This window comes from Lonchura striata, chromosome 17 (assembly GCF_046129695.1).
Source record: "Lonchura striata isolate bLonStr1 chromosome 17, bLonStr1.mat, whole genome shotgun sequence".
Taxonomy (NCBI): domain Eukaryota; kingdom Metazoa; phylum Chordata; class Aves; order Passeriformes; family Estrildidae; genus Lonchura; species Lonchura striata.
The window spans coordinates 7,629,350-7,647,561 of NC_134619.1; the positions used below are offsets into that span (position 1 = coordinate 7,629,350).

At 61.1% G+C, this 18,212-nt stretch overlaps 2 protein-coding genes across 2 annotated transcripts; one reads left to right on the plus strand and one right to left on the minus strand.

Moving 5' to 3' along the window:
- Window positions 1–1,497: 1,497 nt before the first annotated feature.
- On the minus strand, window positions 1,498–3,095 carry PDRG1 (p53 and DNA damage regulated 1). Its single transcript, XM_021527437.2, has 5 exons — window positions 2,966–3,095; window positions 2,792–2,867; window positions 2,542–2,616; window positions 2,162–2,242; window positions 1,498–1,847 (listed from the first exon to the last, which is right to left on the minus strand). Exons 1-5 carry the CDS (start codon window positions 3,047–3,049, stop codon window positions 1,765–1,767), a joined length of 399 nt encoding a protein of 132 aa, XP_021383112.2. The 5' UTR covers window positions 3,050–3,095; the 3' UTR covers window positions 1,498–1,764.
- Window positions 3,096–7,467: 4,372 nt separating this feature from the next.
- On the plus strand, window positions 7,468–14,425 carry XKR7 (XK related 7). Its single transcript, XM_077787008.1, has 3 exons — window positions 7,468–7,892; window positions 13,191–13,390; window positions 13,473–14,425. The coding sequence occupies exons 1-3, from the start codon at window positions 7,468–7,470 to the stop codon at window positions 14,423–14,425; spliced, it is 1,578 nt and encodes a 525-aa protein (XP_077643134.1).
- Window positions 14,426–18,212: the final 3,787 nt, after the last annotated feature.

An 18,212-nucleotide genomic window follows, 5' to 3' on the forward strand; every position in this document is an offset into this window, starting at 1 on the left:
CACACAGGCTCAGTACAAGGTACTGGCTCCCTTGCTTCTGAGAATTTCCCAGTTTGGAAGCTGCAGTGGGCTGGAATGAGGTATTTTAGCTGACACAGGGATGCTTGGCTGCTCAGCTGGCCCCCTGCACTGCAGAGCTGAGTTCTGTTCCATGTAAGAAAACAAAGGGGCTAAACACATTCTGCACAGCAAAACAAAGCTTTTAGGGCAGGCAGGCACCTGATCCTCCTCCTGCTACTACTATGGAAACATGTCAGAGCAGAAAACCTGTTGCCATGAGACTGTAAAAATAACCCTGCCATCACATTATGGAGACACGGACTGGCTGCACCACATGGCTTATGTAAGAGCAGCTCCAGCACTGGGATGTGCCACTGTGAGCTGCCTCCTGCTCCCAGGAGACAGGCAAGCTTCTGAAAAAGCTGCAGGCAAGACAGTTTGGGTAGGAAGTCTGTTATTTTTAGTCTGTGTATCTGAAACATAAGCCTGAAGTGGACAGAAACACATTTAGGTGGTGTCAGCAGTAGAATTTCAAAAGTTAGACCAAGCAATGGTAGTTGGATTTTTGGTTTAAAGAAAACACACCTTGGTTTTAAGGGGTCAGATACAGGGTCTTTTTTGGAACTCTCTGTAATCTGAAGTGTGTTTAGAACTGGCCAGGGCAGGAAAATGCCTTGCTCAGTTGGAAGGTGGTCAGGGAGCCAGGGAAATGGTGGTGCTGTGTTTGATGTTCTCATGGCTGGGAAAAAGGAAAGAGAGCAAGGGACCAGGAGCCAGCTCTGTTGCTCATGCAAGATTTGGCAGAACAGGTGAGCAACTCAGGGCTGGAGAAAGGACAACAGTCATGTTTACAGTTCTGAAACTCTGCCCAGAAATATCTCTACAGAAGTTCAAAAAATTAAGGGCTTGGTTGGACCCAGACACTTCCCTGTGTGCAGGAAAAATATCAAACTCACTGTATAGTCATGTACTAATTATCACTAATTTTTTTAAAAACTTATGTTCTTGACCAAGTTAATCACTTGGAGGAGCACAGAAACAGCAAATTTTAAAACCTTTGCAGAAACTACTACTAATGACATCAATTGTCCTTTTACTACAAGACAAACTCAGTGACTATTCCTGCTCAGCCCTCCTCAGGCTGCTTTTTAAAACATACCCCAGTTTTATGAGTTCATCCAGTCCTGAAAGCCTCATTTCTGTCATCTCCTGCCCTCCAACAGTGGAACATGTTTTCCCAGCAAGACTAAAAGGATGCTGCCTCCTCCTGCTCCTCCCTACACATCCTTAGAGATTCCTGACGTGCCTCAGATGTACAGCTTTGCTTTGTTTGAATGCCACAGGCGTGCACAACTCCTCTTCTGTGCTTCAGGCATGTGGAGGATTCCCAATCCCTCCTACTCCTGTTCCCAGCGTGACAAAGGAGCAGCTCTGAAGCCAAGCCCCAGAAGTGTTCACATAAACCCCCAACAAGGAACATGCACATGGAGTCAGGAATGTCTCACTGCTCTGATTTTAATGATCCCACTTCCACCCCAGCTGTGGGCCTTTGCCCAGCACTGTGCTAAGACCCAGCACAGAGCAGGAAAGGGTTTGTGGTCCAAAGAAACTGCAGAGCTGCAGCTGAGGAGGCAAAGGATTCCCAGGGCCCTCACCTGGGTGGGCTCTGGACACTCCAACGTCCTACAAATCCCAAGGACTGTGGCTGCTGCAACATGAGCCCACAGTGACAGCCAAACACGCTGTGACAATGGCACAGCCACCTCAGCCCTCCAGGATGCGGTTGATGAGCTTCATTTCCTCAGCAGACATGGGATTCAGGTTAAACCCTTTCAGCTCAGGTTTACCTGAGAAAACACATTGAAAACATCAGGATTTTGTCACCAAAGAAGTGCAGCAGTTCATGTTCAACTCGAGAGGGGCTGTGGGGAGGGCAGGGACAGCCCGGGAAGCTGAAGTGGGGTCACCCCAGCACAGGGTTGGAGGGGGTTTAGGATGCTGCTGGGTGGCAGCTCCACACAGAGACAAACAACGCTGCTGGGGCAGGGAGGGAACTGCAAAACCAGTGGAAAAGAGGCTGCAGGAACACATGGAACTAAGGAATCTGCTGATACACGAGTCAGCTCCCAAGCACTGAGCAGGTTCCAGCGGGAGAGTTTACCCTGAGCTTCATAGAGCCGGTTGACCTTCACCCGCAGCTCCTTCCGGAGGTTGTTTATCTCCTCATCCAGCTCTGCCTGGTCTGGGATAAGAGGAGGGAGTGAGGAGGACTGCGGTGGGCTCTGGGATGAAGGCTCAATTTCCCATGGGACACAACACAGGCACAGGGGAGTCCCACCCTGCCTGCACCACCCCCGGGGCTGAGCAGCTTCCCCGTGTGCTTCCCAAGGCACAGCTCGGGCCAGAATCAGCCTCTCGAGAGGTTCTGGGCACCTCAGAGCCCATCCCTGGGCACAAGTCCGTTAATTGAGCCAACATCTTGTTAATTACGGTGCTGATTAAATCACTTAAAGCTACACGGAGCCCTCGGGGTGAGCTCACCCTGCTGCAGCATCTCCCGGGTCTTCGCCTTCGGCAGCTCGATGAACATGCCCCCGAAACACACCATGGCCTTCTCTGCGGGAAGGGAAGGGAAGGGAAGGGAAGGGAAGGGAAGGGAAGGGAAGGGAAGGGAAGGGAAGGGAAGGGAAGGGAAGGGAAGGGAAGGGAAGGGAAGGGAAGGGAAGGGGCTGTCAGCGGAGCCCGACCCGCGGCCACGAGGTCACGGTGGGCGCAGCCCGCCCGGCCTCACCGTCGGGCTCCGGGTCCTTGTGCAGCGCCCGCAGGGCCTCGCGGTTGCGGTTCCGCTTCACGTCCAGGTCCACGATCTGCAACGGGAGCGAGAGAGGCGGGAGCGGCCGGGACTCGGGGCTACCGGCGGCGGGCCAGAGCGGGGCGGGGGAGGCCCGCCGGAGCCGGGCCGTACCTGCTGCCGTGCCGCCAGCACGTCCTCGGCCAGCTCCTCCACCTCGGCCAGGTAGCGCAGCACGAAGGCCGGGTCCCGGGCCATGGCGGGGCCGCTCCGGGTCCGCCGCCGTCCGGCTCCGGGCCGCCGCCGCGGCCGCGCGGGCGGTTCCGCGGCGGAGGCGCCGGGCTCAGCGCGCCCTCTGGCGGCCGCCGCCGGGAGCGCCGCCGGGGAGCGGCGGGACCGACGGGCCGCGAACACGCGTGGGGCGAGAGCGGCCGGGAACGGCCGTGGGCTGGCACTGGCACGGACGTGCCCGCTGCCAGCGCGGGGTCTCCTCCGTAGTGCAGACTAGCGGTGCCGCGGTTGGCTCCGCGCTGCCTCTGTGCCCGGCAGAAGGATGGAGGGCTCGGTGTGGCCGCGTGGCACCGAGCCCCGGAGTGGGGGTCTCGGCCCCGTCGCCGGCCCCCAACCCACCCCGCTCGGCACAGCCCTGAGGGACAGGGGCTGAGAGCCCTGGCCTGCCTGGTCCCTTTGTGTGTGAATTATTTATCACTTTTCACAGCCCATCCCCTCGCCCCCAGCACCGCCGTCTGTCTCCTCTTCCTCGCTGCTTTCCCAGCACGGTGCCGCTGTTGGCAGCTGGGCCCTTGGAGCATCAGGTGACCTCTCTGTCATCCCAGAAAGCAATAAAGGGCACTCAGAGAGGGGCGATTAGCTCAGGTTTCCTTTCGTGCAGCTGGTGGCTCATCTGTAGCTCAGCGTCCAGGACCTGCCATCCCCAGGGACTGGATCCAATTGTGGTCCCGGCAGCTTGACTCACCCTCAGCCAGCCCCGGTGCCCCCCAGTCTGTGTCAGGCAAGGGCTGGTCCCGGGAATGCTCTGGCAGGCGACCATATCCATCTGCTGCTCTGAACACCCCTGCCTGCAGGAAGGCAAATATATTGCCACTCAAAATCCTTTTTATCCCTTTCTTTCTGCCCCACCCAGCCATGAGCAAGAGGAGCTGCAAAAATGGGGTGTGGGAGATGCAGAGACACAGCACTGATGGTGAGGACTGGTAGACCCTCACCGTGTGCACTCTGCAGAGGGAAAGGGGCCCCCAGGAGCACACCCAGGGCTGGCGGGTAACAGGGCACATGGGTTCTCATGTCCCATGTCCCTTCTCTGGACAGAGCCTTGAAACAGCATCTCAAGTTTCTGAATGCAGCCCTGTCCCCAGCTGTCCATCTCTGCCACCATGGCTGTGCCCCCCAGCTGCTGCTTTCCTGGTGATAGTGGGGGGACCTCTGATCTGCTTTAGATCAGTGCTTCCAAGGGAGGGAGCCCCAAGAACCTGCCTGAAGCAGCAAATAGGGGCTGGGGAGAGGAGGAGCCCCAGCACTTGGGGGCCCTGGCACATGCACTTCATGAAACTCATTTGACAAGGAGCTCTGCAAAGGTGGTGACCCCACTGCTGTGGCCCCTCTGAGCTGCCAGAGATGAGGACCACAGGGGACAGGGATGGAGAGAGAAAGGCAGCAGCTGGCTGGTGGTCACCACACTTCTGTGGGCAAATAATCCCTTAAGGGAGATTACCCAGATCGGAAGATTACTGGCCCTAATCCCATAAGATCATTTGTTTCAGTTAACTGAGATCTCTGTCTGTGGCTGCATCAAATGAAGTACAGAAGCTTCAGGGGAGCAGTGGGAGCCACTGCTGGGGCACACACAGGCACTCCAGGCTGGGAATGATCCACACTCGGGTTAGATTCCTTCCTGACATCAGCCAGAAAATGTACTGGGATTGGGGCTGGATGCCAATGCTAGGAAATGCTCATTTGTCGGTGGGAGCAGCTGGCTGGAGATCTGAAAAAGCAGGAAGGAGGGAGGGCTTTCAGAGTCTGGGCAGGAGGGATGGGGATGGGGATGGGGATGGGGATGGGGATGGGGATGGGGATGGGGATGGGGATGGGGATGGGGATGGGGATGGGGATGGGGATGGGGATGGGGATGGGATGAGATGTGACATGGGAACAGGGATGGGAGCAGGCTGGCTGTGTCCTGGCAGCAGTGGAAAGAAACAGTGACTCTGGGGTTGCCAATGACAGTGCAGTGAAGACAGGGTTTTGCCAGGAATGTTGGGCTGCATGGAAGGGCAGGGGCTGCTCTCCCTGGGAAAGTGGGTTCCAGCTCAGCACAGGCATGGGGGAAGCACAGCTGAGGGATCGCCAAGCCATGGGCATCTGGAAAACGTTCTCAGGGCAGTGAGAAGTGGCTGGTGCTGCACTCTGCGGCCTCTCCCCAGCCAGCTCTGAGCCAGCCACAAATCATCATGGATTTCTCCTCCTGGAGCCAGCACCAGGGGCAGACATTCTGCTTGGAGGCTGGACTCAGACTGGAACCAGAGGTCCATTTGGACCAGTTCCCTGGGAACTGGGCACTCAGGGGAAGCAGCCACCCACCCGCTGCCGGGAGCTGCTTTGCTTTGCTGTGTGTTTTGTGGAAAGAGCAGGTTTGGTTTCATCATGTTCCTTTTTCTTCCTTGCAGCCCTTTTCTGTATGCAGCCAGAAACCCTCCCTGCCTGCTGGCAGCTGCACAGGAAGCTTCAGGGATGTTTATAAGGCTTTTTTTCTCTCTTCTTCTTTCATGTGGCTGCTGGGGCCTGTTGTTAAGATAAATCAGACTTCAAACCACGGTCTCCATGTTCTCAGGCTGTGGATCTTTAACTGCTGCTTCAGAGGGGGTGTTTCAGGGTCAGGGGAGAAAGGTGGGTCTGTCTCTCCCTGATTTCCAAGTCCCCTCTCCCTGGCGCTGTGCCCACCGTCATGGTAACGTGGTCTGTGCTCCATCACCCAGCCAAGACAGAGAGCCCCCAGGGACCAAGCCCAAAGAGGTCTGGAGTGGCCAAATATTGACAGGGGCTCTGGCCAGTGGACCCCATCCTTGGAAGGGGCCCTGCCCTGCCTGGTTATTGATGAAAGGCTGCTTTCTTCAGGCTTTGGGATGCTGGGAGCATCCCCTCCCCCAGGCAGGCATTTGTGGAGGGGATCTGTCAGGAGCATCTCAAGGTGAGGTGTTTCATTATCGATGCTAATACATGCAGCACGGGGAGAGCCTTGCCGAGGGCCCGGCCACTGCCTTGTGCTGAGTAACATCTTCACCCCCTGGATTTCATCCCAGGAATGCAGGCTTACCCCACCCCCGGTTTGTGCTGATCCCTCTGGCCATCCTACAAGGCAGGATTTGGAAGTTAGCTGTGTTTCCCGGGATCAAACACCCTCCTCCTCTCCATGTGGCACGGCGTGCTGACCACGGGCCGGGCTCCAGCCGGGCTCCTCCGCAGGCAGAGGCACCAGGCTGAGCCTCGGGGGCTGGGGGCTGGGGCTGCCTCCAGGAGGCAGCTGCTGTATGCAGTCACCCTCCCTGGAGACCCGCCACAAAGGAGAGGAAGCCCTTTCCCTCGCAGCCCTTTCCCGCCCAGCAGTGCCAGGGATGCCGGCACAGCGCTGCTCCTCCTTTGAGCTCCTGTCCCGGGGTGCGGCCCCTCGCTCTGCCCGACACCTTGTGTCCGAGCTGCCGCGGGCAGCGAGCGGAGAGGTGGAGCGCCGGAGCGGGGCAGCGTCAGGGCTCTTGTGCACCCAGACTCCAGTGGCCTTGGTACTTCACTTTCAGGGACATTCCCAAGGCTGGGGAATAACATATGTAACTCTTTCACGAGTTTCATTTCGGGAACAACGAAAGCCTACTCCCAAACCCCATCTTTGGTCTTCTCAAAGAGGATACAACTTCTTTCAGCAGCCTGGTCTAGTGGAAGATGTCCCTGCCCTTGGTAAGGCGTTGGCACAAATTGATCTTTGAGGTCCCTTCTAACCCAAACCATCCTATGATGACTCTATGAGTCTCCCTCCAAAGCAGGGCTCAGGTGCAGCCCAGCCAGTCCCTGCTGGCCTCTCTGGCTGCATCGGGCAGGGCTTTGGAGGTCTGCGGTCGTGTCTCAGCCCAAGGGGAGAAGAAGCACCCACGCCCCCACCCACCCGGACCTCGGCCCAAGCCTGGACTCACGGGCAGGGTCTTGCCTGGACTGAGCCTCGGGGCTGGGGGGTCGCGGGGCTACCCAGGAGCTTCCCGGGAAGCTCCGGTACCCGGTGGGCTGGGAAGGGGTGGTCGGACAGCACGGCCAGCGTGGTTCCGCCGGGACGGGGTGGGGCGCACCGTGCGGGGCTCGGCGGGTCCGGGCGGTTTTACCGGCGGGGACCGGGGGGTGGGGGCCGCTCGGGGGAGGGGCCGGCCGCCCTTCCCAGCGCGGGGCGGCGCCGGCGGCACCGAGCGCTCCTCCGGGACCCCGCGGCGCCGGCGGGGGGGCGGCTGCCCCTTCCGGCGGGGAGCGGCGGGACCCGCCGGGGCTCCCGGCGCCGGGCGGGGGGAGCCGGTGTCGGCGGGCGCGGGGCGAGGCCGGCGGGGGCGGGCGCTGCCGGGGCGGGCTCCATCCCTCCGGAAGTCTCTCCCGCTCCCTCCTTTCTCCTCCTTTCCCCCGACAACATGGCCGCGAAGTCGGACGGCGGCGGCGGCGGCCCGGCCGTGCTGCTGGAGAGCCCCGAGGGCGGCGGCGGGCGGCGGGAGGCGGGCGCGGAGCCGCCGGCGCGGCGGTACCGGCTGCGGGACGGGTGCTGGGTGTTCTGCGCGCTCCTCGTCTGCTTCGCGGACGGTGCCTCGGACCTGTGGCTGGCGGCCCATTACTACGTGCGGGGGCAGCGCTGGTGGTTCGGGCTGACGCTGCTGTTCGTGCTGCTGCCCTCGCTCGTGGTGCAGATGCTCAGCCTCAGGTGGTTCGTCTACGACTTCGCCGCCAGCACCAAGGACAGCGGCGGCGGCACCAAGGACAGCGGCCCCCGCGGCTGCTGCCGCCTCTGCGTCTGGCTGCTGCAGGGCCTGATCCACCTGCTGCAGCTGGGGCAGGTCTGGAGGTACGGGGGTACCCGGGGCGTGGGGGTGCCTGGGGGGGTGGGGGCACAGCGGGGATGCAGCGGCTGCAGGGCCTGATTCACCTGCTGCAGCTGGGGCAGGTGTGGCCGTATGGGAAGGTGTGGGGGTATTGGGGTGATAGGGGTGCTGAGGGGATGGGGATGCTTCTGGGCTTGATACACCTGGTGCAGCTGGGGCAGGTCTGGAGGTACGAGGGTACCTGGGGGTGAGGGTACAGGGGGCTGGGATGGGGCTGCTGCAGGGCCTGATCCGCCTGCTAAAGCTCAGGCGGGGCTGGAGGTACAGGGGGAGGGGGGCACATGGGGGTCATGGAGCCAGGCCTGGCCTGGAGGGAGCGGCACAGCGCAGCAGGGACATGGGTGGGGATAACAGCATGGAGACTTCAGGAGGGGTTGGCAGGGCATGGGGAAATGGGTGGGGATGGAGAGGTGAAGAAGGGGCCCAGACAGCTGGGGTAGGCACAGGGATCAGTCTCTCTGCAGCCCCAGAAAGATGGGTGGTAGAGAAGAGCTCTCAGCCCTAGGCACAGGGGAGTGTGGGTAGCAGCTGTGGGTGTGGGTAGGAGCTGTGGGTGCGGGTGAGGAGCTGCAGCCCAGCTCGGTGCCACAGCCCTACCATTCCTGCTGCCAGGTGGTGCTGGGCCTGTTGGGGACTTGCCTGGCCATGGCAGTGTGGTCCTAGGGGTGTGAAGTGATTATGCTGGGCCCTGAACACCTTGAGGCTCCTGTCCTGATCTCACTTGTATTTGTGGAGTGGTGGGCAAGGAGGTGCTGGTGGTTCCCAGCCTGTCCAGGCTCTGCTGCTGCCCCATGCCAGTCCTGGGGACAGGCTGGTGGTGTGGGTAGGGAAAGCAGCAGACAGACAGGCTGGGACAGCTCCAGGCCCTTCATCCTCCTCTCTGCAGACACCCCAGCTGCTCAAGGTGATGTTTTCTTGGCACCCTCCTCCTCTGTGCTGCAGACCCAGCCCCACGCCCTCCCAGCTCCAGCCCCACGCACTGGGGAAGAGCCAGGCACTGGCACCAAGTGGCTCTTGAGGAGCTGGTGCCGGGAGGGCAGACAAAGGCAATGCCCGGAACAATGCGTGGAGCCGGCAGCACTCCCCGCTCGGGTTTCCATCCTGTTTCCCCTCCCAAGTGCTGGAGTAGAAGCTCTTTGCTCGTTCACTCCTGGTGTCTGCATGTTCATTCCTCTGCTGCTCCTTCTGGGATGCTCCGGGGTGTTTAACTTTGTTTGACAGCGCAGCGTGTGCCGTGCTCAGCACACCTACCAGCACACCTGCCCTCCCCCACCCCCCGACGTGGGGCCACTCTCAGGGTACTCTGGCTGCAGGGTGGGTGCAAAACCTTCTTTGGTGTGTGAGGGGAGCTGGTGAGGGAGAGGACAGGAGCTCTCTGGCCCTGCCTGCGGCTGGTGTGAGCCTGACACACCTGATCCCAGCCCAAGCTGGAGCTGAGCCGCAGCCGGGGGCTTTGCTCCTGGGGGTGTCAGTCCCGCTCTTGGATCGGCTGCACCATGGAGACTCCTAAGCCAATTAAAGCGGTAACTCTCAGCACTCACCCTCCAGGACACGTTGGTCTCAAGCAGCAGCTGAGGCTCTTTCTAATCTCTGGATTTGGGATTAGTTCGGGTGACCAGTTAAATGCAGTTTGTTAAACCCATTAGTGGGGTTGGATCCGGTGCAGGAGGATGTGGCAGTTAGAGAAGGCTTGGATAAGTGCTGCAGGTTAAAGAAAGGATTTTCCCTGGTCAGAGCACTGTGCCCCTTGCCAAACATCTCCCCCTTCCTGATTTACCTGCCTCCTCCCTCTCTCTGCAGATGTTACCTCTACCAACCTCACTGCACAGCCCCGAGCCACACCTTTGATAAAGACCCCACCCAATCCCCAAAAAGAAAGCTACTTCCCACTGCAAAAGCAGCCCTGAGCACTGGCTCTGTGGTTATCCCTAATTAAATCTGTTGAAGTTAGCTGTCATTGGTATATTCATGGTGCACATGCACAAGTTCCATCACGGGTGGTCTCTGGAGATGCTGCCGGTGGCATGACCATGTGCCCGTGTAAGCAGCAGCAGCATGGGTCTGTCCCCAGCTGGTTCCACACCACCACTGTACTTCTGGGCCATGCTTGGATGATTTTGCAGCTCAGAAATTGTCATCCACTCACAAAGTCTTCAGCTTCTTCACCAAAGCAGCTCTGCAGGGCAGGGGTGCTGCACATGCCAGTGTGCCTCCTGCCCAGAAGCATGTTGGGGTCCCCTGCCACCTCCGTGGGCTGGCCAGGGTGTGCTGCAGGTCCCACTGGGCTGGGGACAGCCCCATCTGTGCCTGTGTCTGTGTTAGCCCAGGGTCACACAGGTTTGGCTGCCTGGGGTCCCTGGGGCCAGACCAGCAGTTCCCTCTTTTTCTGAAAGCCCCCATCAGCCTGTGTACCCCCATCCTCTGCTGGCCTGGGGACCCAGTGCCACCCCTCAGTCCTGGTGCCAGTCTGGCAGCAGTCCAGGAGAGCAAGGTCATCCTGGGTGGGCTCATGAGGGGTGGCAGAGCTGTGACCTGCAGGTTTCCCCACCACTCTGCTCCCTAGAGCTTTGCTCTCTTTGTGTAGGGGCAGAAACCCTCCCAGCCCTGGGAACACTCAGCTTTGGGGTGTCAGCTTGTTCTGCTGCAGGACCCAGTGCTGGCGGATCCCACCTGGCCCTGATGCAAAGGACAAGGGGGTTTTAGGGCCAGACAAAGCCTTTCCCTGAGGACAGGTGCCCTCAGGTACTTCCATCTGTCCCGAGTAGCCAGGGCATCTTGGGGTGTGGGGCTGGTGGGACCAGTGAGTGCGGTGACATGGCACATGTGCAGCTCTCCCTGATGACCTGACTTGGTAGGATGTGTAAGGGATTAAAATGGCTGTAACAGAGAAGTAATTTTCTCCTTGTTTAAATACAGGATTAAGGGATGAGAGCCCAAATTATCTTCTAGGAAAATCACACTTCCCATGGCTCACTCTGGGACCAGAGGGTCCCTCATCCTTTTCCATCTGAGGCTGACGATTAGGGGATTTGTTTGTAACCAGGGTTGGGCTTTTCTCCTCATTCATTTTTTTCCAACACCTGAAAACTGGGCTCAGTAGCTGGGAGCTGGGGGCAAACAGTGACACTGGTGACAAATCCAGCTTGTCACCAGTAGTGGGGCTCTGACAAAACCAGTGCCCAACCAAGCCACCACCTTCCTGCTGCAGGGTTTTTGTCGGATCACTCTTTGCAATACAAAGGAGGGAGCAATTAGCCCTGAGAGCTCTCGCTGTCGGTTTCTGCCTCATCATCAGTTTTTTTGAAAATTAAATGATTTTTTTTCAAGTGATTGATTCTGTGTTTCCCGTGCAGCTGCCATGGCGCAGGGCTGGGGAGCGCCCGCCGTGCTGGCAGCGCCGGGATCGCTCGCTGGGCTGAAACACCACGGGATGATCAAATGCAGAACAAATAAGAATCAACATTTCATTCGGGCGAGTTGATGGGAGATGAAATCTCATTTTAATGAGACCTATGGAGCTGGCAGACAGAGGGATAATTGTGCCCTTGCTGAAAGCTGGGGAGGCCACGGGTCACTTGTTGAACAGGGCAGGACCCCAGGGCTGGGGCTCTGGAGTGTGTGAGGGGGCTGCTCTGTGCCAGGGACAGTGGGATCACTGATGAGCCCAATTATCAAGACTAATTACAGGGACAGGATGAGGTCACCAGCTCCCAAGCCTGGTTCATGCATGGGCACCCTGGGACAGCCGTGGTGCCCTACAGCAGCCAGGGCTTTACATTGCTTCTCCTGTTGTTTCCCCCGTGCTGTGCCTTCCACCCCTGGGCTGCCCACTGGTTTGCTCCCCACCAGAGAGGAGGATCCTTCACCAGGCCCTTCTGAGGGACTGTGGCCCTGGTGGTGCCCCAATGGCAGCACCAGCCTGGCTGCCGTGAGCAGGTGGCACTGGGCTGCAGATCTGTGCCGGGAGCCAGGAGCCAGGTGGCCACAGCCTCTCCCCACCCCAAGCAGTGAGGGACAGGCTGCAGCAAAGGCTAAAATTAGGTGCTGCCCCGGAGGTGGAGGTTAAAACGTCACTTTGACACCAGCACAGAGAAGCCGGTGAGGGCTGGGAGTGGGGCTGGCAGGGCAGAGCAGATGGCAGCAGAGTGTCCTGAGGGCTCGGTGGCCCCAGCTGGTGGCCCTCACTGTGCTCTCCGGGCTGTGCAGCCCCGGGGGTGGGAGCACTCTGCTGTCCCTGCAGCGGGAGCAGGGCTGGCTCCTGCCTCCTCCTGCTGACGGATGAGCTGAAAGTGCTGCGATCAGGCTTTCTCCTATGCTCTGGGCTGATGGAGTTGTCTGGCAGCACATTCTGGAGCTGATGGAGAAGCCGTTGCTCTGCCAGAGGATTTTATTCTCTGGGAGGAATCTGTGGCCTGATGTCCTCCTGCTGCACCTGTTTTCCTCCTCACCCGGCTCCCTTCTCCTCCTCGCCAGCAGAGCCCTGGCCATGTTGCGGGCAGGCCTGGCCGGGGAAGCCCTGCCTGGCCAGCCCTGCGTCCCCTCCCGTGGTGCCAGATCTGGCCCGGTGCCACGGGGAGGGTCCCTGGTGGCGGTGACTCAGCCCGGTGTGCGTCGGTGCCACGCACACCTCCCCTGACCCCCGGCCGATGACCAGATGGCCAGGGCCAGCGTGTGGCTGCGCCCACAGCCCTGCCAAGAGCCCAGGCAACACCGGCATGAGCGCCAGGAGCTTCCTGTGGGCAGCACGGCACAACCAGCTGGTTCCTCCATCCTGGCCGGGGCAGGAGGAAGCAGGGTGGGCTCTGCGCCAGCTGGGACCAAAATATCCCTTTTGAGAAGCAGCCGGATGTGGTGCTGGGTTGGGGCAGCCTGAATCACTGGGTGGCTGGAAAGTGAAGCTGTGGATGGGATCCCTGGCTGGGGGAAGCCAGACCCTGCATGGGTGGTTAAGGATTGGGATGATGCATGGGTAGGCAGTGTATGGCTGGATGGGCAGCGTGGCGATAGCCTGGGGTTCTGGGGTTCTGAGCTGGCTTTGCACAAGCTGCCCCTTCTCAGATTGTAACCCTGGCCTGGGACAGGGATGCATTCGTCATTGCTGCTGCCCTGCAGCTCCTGGCACCCCTGGTCCAGGGGGTTTTCCATTCCCAAATCAGCAGGAGCAGGTTGGTAGGAGTCACAGGGCATTCCTGGAGAGGACAGAGTGGGGTGAGCTCATCTGGCAGCGTGGGCTCGTCTCACCCTTCCCCTGCCTCGCACAGGTACCTCCGCACGCTGTACCTGGGGCTGCAGAGCCGGTGGCAGGCCGAGCACCGCCGCCGCCACTTCTACTGGCGGATGATGTTTGAGAGCGCAGACATCAGCATGCTGCGGCTGCTGGAGGCCTTCCTCAAGAGCGCGCCCCAGCTCGTGCTGCAGCTCAGCATCATGGTGCAGCAGAACAACATCGAGCCGTTGCAGGGTAAGGGACAGCGCCTGCAGGGGACAGGGAAGGGGGAGGGAGGTCCCTGGCTTCTGTGGGCTCTCATGGCCGCTCCCCGCAGGACTCTCAGCCTCGGCCTCGCTGGTCTCGCTGGCCTGGATGATCGCGTCCTACCAGAAAGTGCTGCGGGACTCGCGGGAGGACAAGATGCCCATGTCCTACAAGGGCGCCGTGGTGCAGATCCTCTGGCACCTCTTCACCATCGCCGCTCGTGCCATCGCCTTTGCCCTCTTCGCCTCGGTGTTCCAGCTCTACTTCGGCATCTTCATCGTCACCCACTGGTGCATCATGACCTTCTGGATCATCCAGGGCGAGACGGATTTCTGCATGTCCAAGTGGGAGGAGATCATCTACAACATGGTGGTGGGCATCATCTACATCTTCTGCTGGTTCAACGTCAAGGAGGGACGGAGCCGCTACCGCATGTGCATCTACTACATCATCACGCTGTCAGAGAACGCCGCCCTCACCATCCTCTGGTTCCTGTACTACGACCGCAAGGCCACCTCCGACTTCAACGCCTTAATCCTCGTCTGCGTGGTTAGCTCCAGCTTCGCCCTCGGCATCTTCTTCATGTTCATCTACTACTGCCTCTTGCACCCCAACGGCCCCATCTTCAGCCACCGCTCCGTGGGCTGCATCTTCCGGCAGGAGCCGCCCCCGGTGCCGGGGTCCCCCGTGGAAGCCGTCACCAGCCCGCCGCGCTCGCTGCCGCGGACTACAGGGGGGGAGCGGGACGGGGCGCCGGGGGAGCGGGACAGCTGCGTGCCCGTCTTCCAGGTGAGACCCTGCGCCCCGCCGGCGCCGGCCGCCCGCGCCCCGCGGACAGAGGGGCCCGTCATCCGCATTGACCTGCCCAGGAAGAAGTACCCGGCCTGGGATGCCCACTTCATCGACCGGCGCCTGCGGAAAACCATCCTGGCGCTGGAGTACGCCTCGCCCACCACCCCCCGCCTGCAGTACCGCACCCCCGGCGCCCCGCAGGAGGTGCTGGAGTACGAGACCACCGTGTAGGTTGCGGGGCGTGAGGCTGCGGCGGGAGCACCGGTGCCACCAGGCCACCCTGTGTCTCCACAGCTGTTTGCCTTCCTTTGGATTTGCCGGCGCTGCCGCGTCGCCGTGCCAAGCATCTCGTGGGAGGTGGCCGGGGAGGTCTCTTGGTGCTATCCCCTCCCCGCGCTGCCTTCCCGCAGCCCAGACCCGTCCCACCCGACCGCGGCCGCCCCCACGCCCTCCGGGGCTCGTCCTTGCCAAAATACCTCACCGGTGCCTGAGCCCAGGCGGTGGGTGCGGTGGCCCGTATCAGCATATCGGTGGTGCAGGATGGGGACCGGGGGCACCCTGGGGTGGGGGCTGGCAGCTGCCAGGGGCACGGTGGGGCACGGTGGGCAGCACACGTGAACACAGGTGCCTGTGCCACGGCAGAGCCGTGGGGATGGAACATGGCCTCGCTGGGGTGTACGTGGGGCTTGTGACCCCCAGGGAGCTGGGGCAGGGACAGCCGGGGTCCATTCAGTCCCCCACCATGTGTCCCATTTCCCCCACACTCTGCCACACCAACCTGAAGTGAGCCCCTTCATATCCATCCTCAGTCCCCCTGGCTTAGGGTTGAGCCATGTTCCCAGCTCCATGGGGTCTCCAATATCCTGTGGGGTGTAGACCCTGGCCTGGGGGGCCCCTCTTGGGTGGGCATGAACCTTGCACCCCAGCTGCAGCCAGGATGGCTGCACCCCATCCTCTCCCCCATCCCCACAGGAACTGCTTCATCTCATTGGGTTTGTTTTCACCTGAATGGTGACATTTTGTGTGACATTTTCTACCTCCGCTGGGGCCGGGGGTGGCAGGGCCTGGCTGGCACCACTGAGGGGTTTTTGCGGGGCCGCCGGCGTTCCCTGGATTCCCCAAAGTGGGATTCACCCCCAGCTGTTCTCCTCTCCTGGGCTGGCATCCCTTCCCTCCCGGGAGCATTTCCATTCACTCTTTCATCAGCATCACCCCCCTCCAGCTCTGCAGTATAAACCTGAGCTGGGACCTTCCCTCCCCCTGCCTCTTCCCTTCCTGTCCCCAGCCTCTGCCCCGCCTGCCCCTGTCTGCTCCTGCCTCCCCAGAGGAGTGGGGCTGCTTGGGCTCTGGCTTTGAATGTTTCCCTGGTCCTGCCCAGATCCACCGGCCCACACTGAGGGGCTGGGCTGAATGTACCCTGTGCCCCCCAGGCCGGGACTGTCCTGGGGGTTGTGTGCATGTGTGTGTGTGTGTGTGTGTGTGTGTGTGTGTGTGTGTGTGTGAGTGTGTGCTGGGGCTGGCAGGGGTTGGCAGGGTAGGGGAGCTGTTGGACCCCCCAGCCTTGTGCTGCCCCCCTTGCCCCCCACACCCACGGCCCCTGTGCCTTCCCTGCCTCCCCTGTGCCCCCACCGTGGCTCCAAAGGGTTCCAGCCTCTGTCTGCCCCGAGCCACAGTGCCAAGCCCTGCCCGGGCTGGGGAGCGTGGGCAGCACCGAGAGCCCCTCTGTGCCATGGGGCACCGTGTGAGGTACTAGAGGATGGGAGGGGTGGGATGGGAGAGCTGCACCTGGGAATGGTTGGGATGTGGGGTCCCTGGGGGCCAGTGTGGGTGCCCGGCCCTATGACACGGCCAGGGTGGAAGGGTGTGTGGTGGCAGTGGTGGTGGCATCACGTTGCTTTTGTTTCCCATTTCTTGGTAGCTGGAGTGACAGCAGGCTGGGCTGGCCATCGCTGGGTTCACTGGTGCTAACTGGTGCTAACTGGAAGCCTTGGAAACCCTTCAGGAGGAGGGTGCAGAGTATGGCTGGGGCTGGGCAGTGGGCTGGGCCCCTGCCACCTGCACTCCTCCTTCACTGCCATCAGGGCAGCCCCCGGTGGTGTGTGCTGGTCGTGCTGGGGCAGCCCCAGCGTGGGGCGGCTCTGGGGCGGGGTCTCTTTTCCTCAGGGAAGGTGGGGGCAGCAGTCAGGGGTGCCAGGCTGGCCCGGGGGCTCACCACTGCAGTGTCACCGCAGCTCCTGAATGGTGCCCAGGTGGTGGCAGCCCCTCCCTGGGTCTGGCTCACAGAGGATCTGGGGATGGGCCACATGGGGACTGTGTGCCAGCATGGGGCAGCTCCTCTGGGCTCCCCCTGCCCCTGTCCACCCCAGGGCAGAGATGCCATTTGGGCATGCCCTTCATGCCGGGGTTTGTGGGGGACCCCAGGGCCACGCTGGTGGGTCAGAGGGACACTTTTCTATGCACTCAAGCCACGGTACCCTCAGCCCTGGGCTGCTCTGGGCAGAGGAGTCTGGCCACATGGGGGGTTTGGGGGGACCCCTCAGTCTCACTCCTGCTCCAGGCCAGCCCCCTTTCCCCCACCCAGCCTGTACCACAGTGGCAGCCAAACCCAGCGCCCTGTCCCCCATCGGGGTGGCAGCTCCTGCCCTCTGGGATGACAGCAGGGCACGGCCGGGGCTGAGGATGGGCACAGCTCCAGGGGTGCTCGAGCTCCCACTGGGCATGGCGGGGTTCTGGCCCCTTGGGGTGGCGGCCAGGGGTGGCAGCAGGGCTGCTCCAGCTTCAGGGAGTGAGAAAAGTTCATTCTGGCAGGGGCTGCCGCGGGGTCTCAGCCACATCCCTGAACCCCCAGCACTGGGGCCTGGTGGCTGCTGTCACGTACTGTAAATACTCTGTGTGCCACCTTCTTCTCTGGGACCCTCGGTGCGGGCGGGGGCGAGCGGGAGGCCGGGGTCCGTCCCGAGACTTTTTTGTATACCACAAACTTTTTGTATATTTTTAATTTTGCTGCAACATGAGATATTAAATTCATTTCAATAAGCCCTGCCTGTGGGATCCTGTCCTTGTTGGCACCTCCAGCTCACAGCTGGAGCTCCAAAGCAGGGCAGGATGATGCCTCTCTGTCCCGGACTGCTTGGGGGCATCATTAGCAGAGCAGGGTGGCTGTAGCAGCGCTGGTGTCGGTGGCCCTGGCCGGTGCCTGGCCCTGGCGTGGTGGCCGGCAGGGAAGGGGTGCACAGGCAGGATGCAGCATCTCGGGGAGGAAAAGCTGCCGGACGTGGCCACTGCTGGGCCAGCCTCCTCCCTGCCAGAGGCCCTGATCCCCCCCACCAAGCCCCAGACTCACGGTGGGTTTAGGCCCCGTGGGCAGCTGTGGGGATGGAGTGCAGGATGCAGCTGTGTGAGCTCCTGCCAGTGCTGTTCCCAGTGCCAGGGCCATTCCCAGTGCCAGGGATGTACAGTAAAGTGCCAGGGCCCCGTGTAAGCAGGACAGGATGTGGGCAGCGAGGGGTGGGAGCCCCCAGGGTTGCCCCATGTGGATGTGGCTGATGTGGGGTGATAGGGAAGCAGAACCAGCCCCAGCCCCACGAAAGAGCCCCACAGTGAGGGGTAGGGGCTGCTCCATAGCAAAGTCCCACAGGCACCTGCTTTGGTCCCAGCACCTGCTCCAGTCCCATCTCATCAGCCCACTTCAACCCCAGTCTGCCAAATCCCAGCCCCAGTCTCGGTATAAGTATCAACCCCAGTCCCAGCACCAGTCTCAGCACCAGCACAGTCCAAGTCCCTGCTCCAGTCCCATCTCAGCCAAATTCAGCCCCTGCTTCTGCCCAAGTAACAGATCATCCCATACCCAAGTCCCAGTCCTGTCCCAGTTCCGGTCCCAGTCCTGTCCCAGTCCCAGTGCCAGGCCAGCCCAGCCCGGTCCCAGCAGCCCCCAGGAGAGGCAGGAACTCACATCCCAGCTATCCTGGTGGAGTTTCCGACACAGGAAAGCGCCGCGGCGCCGAGCGGGGCAGTGGGA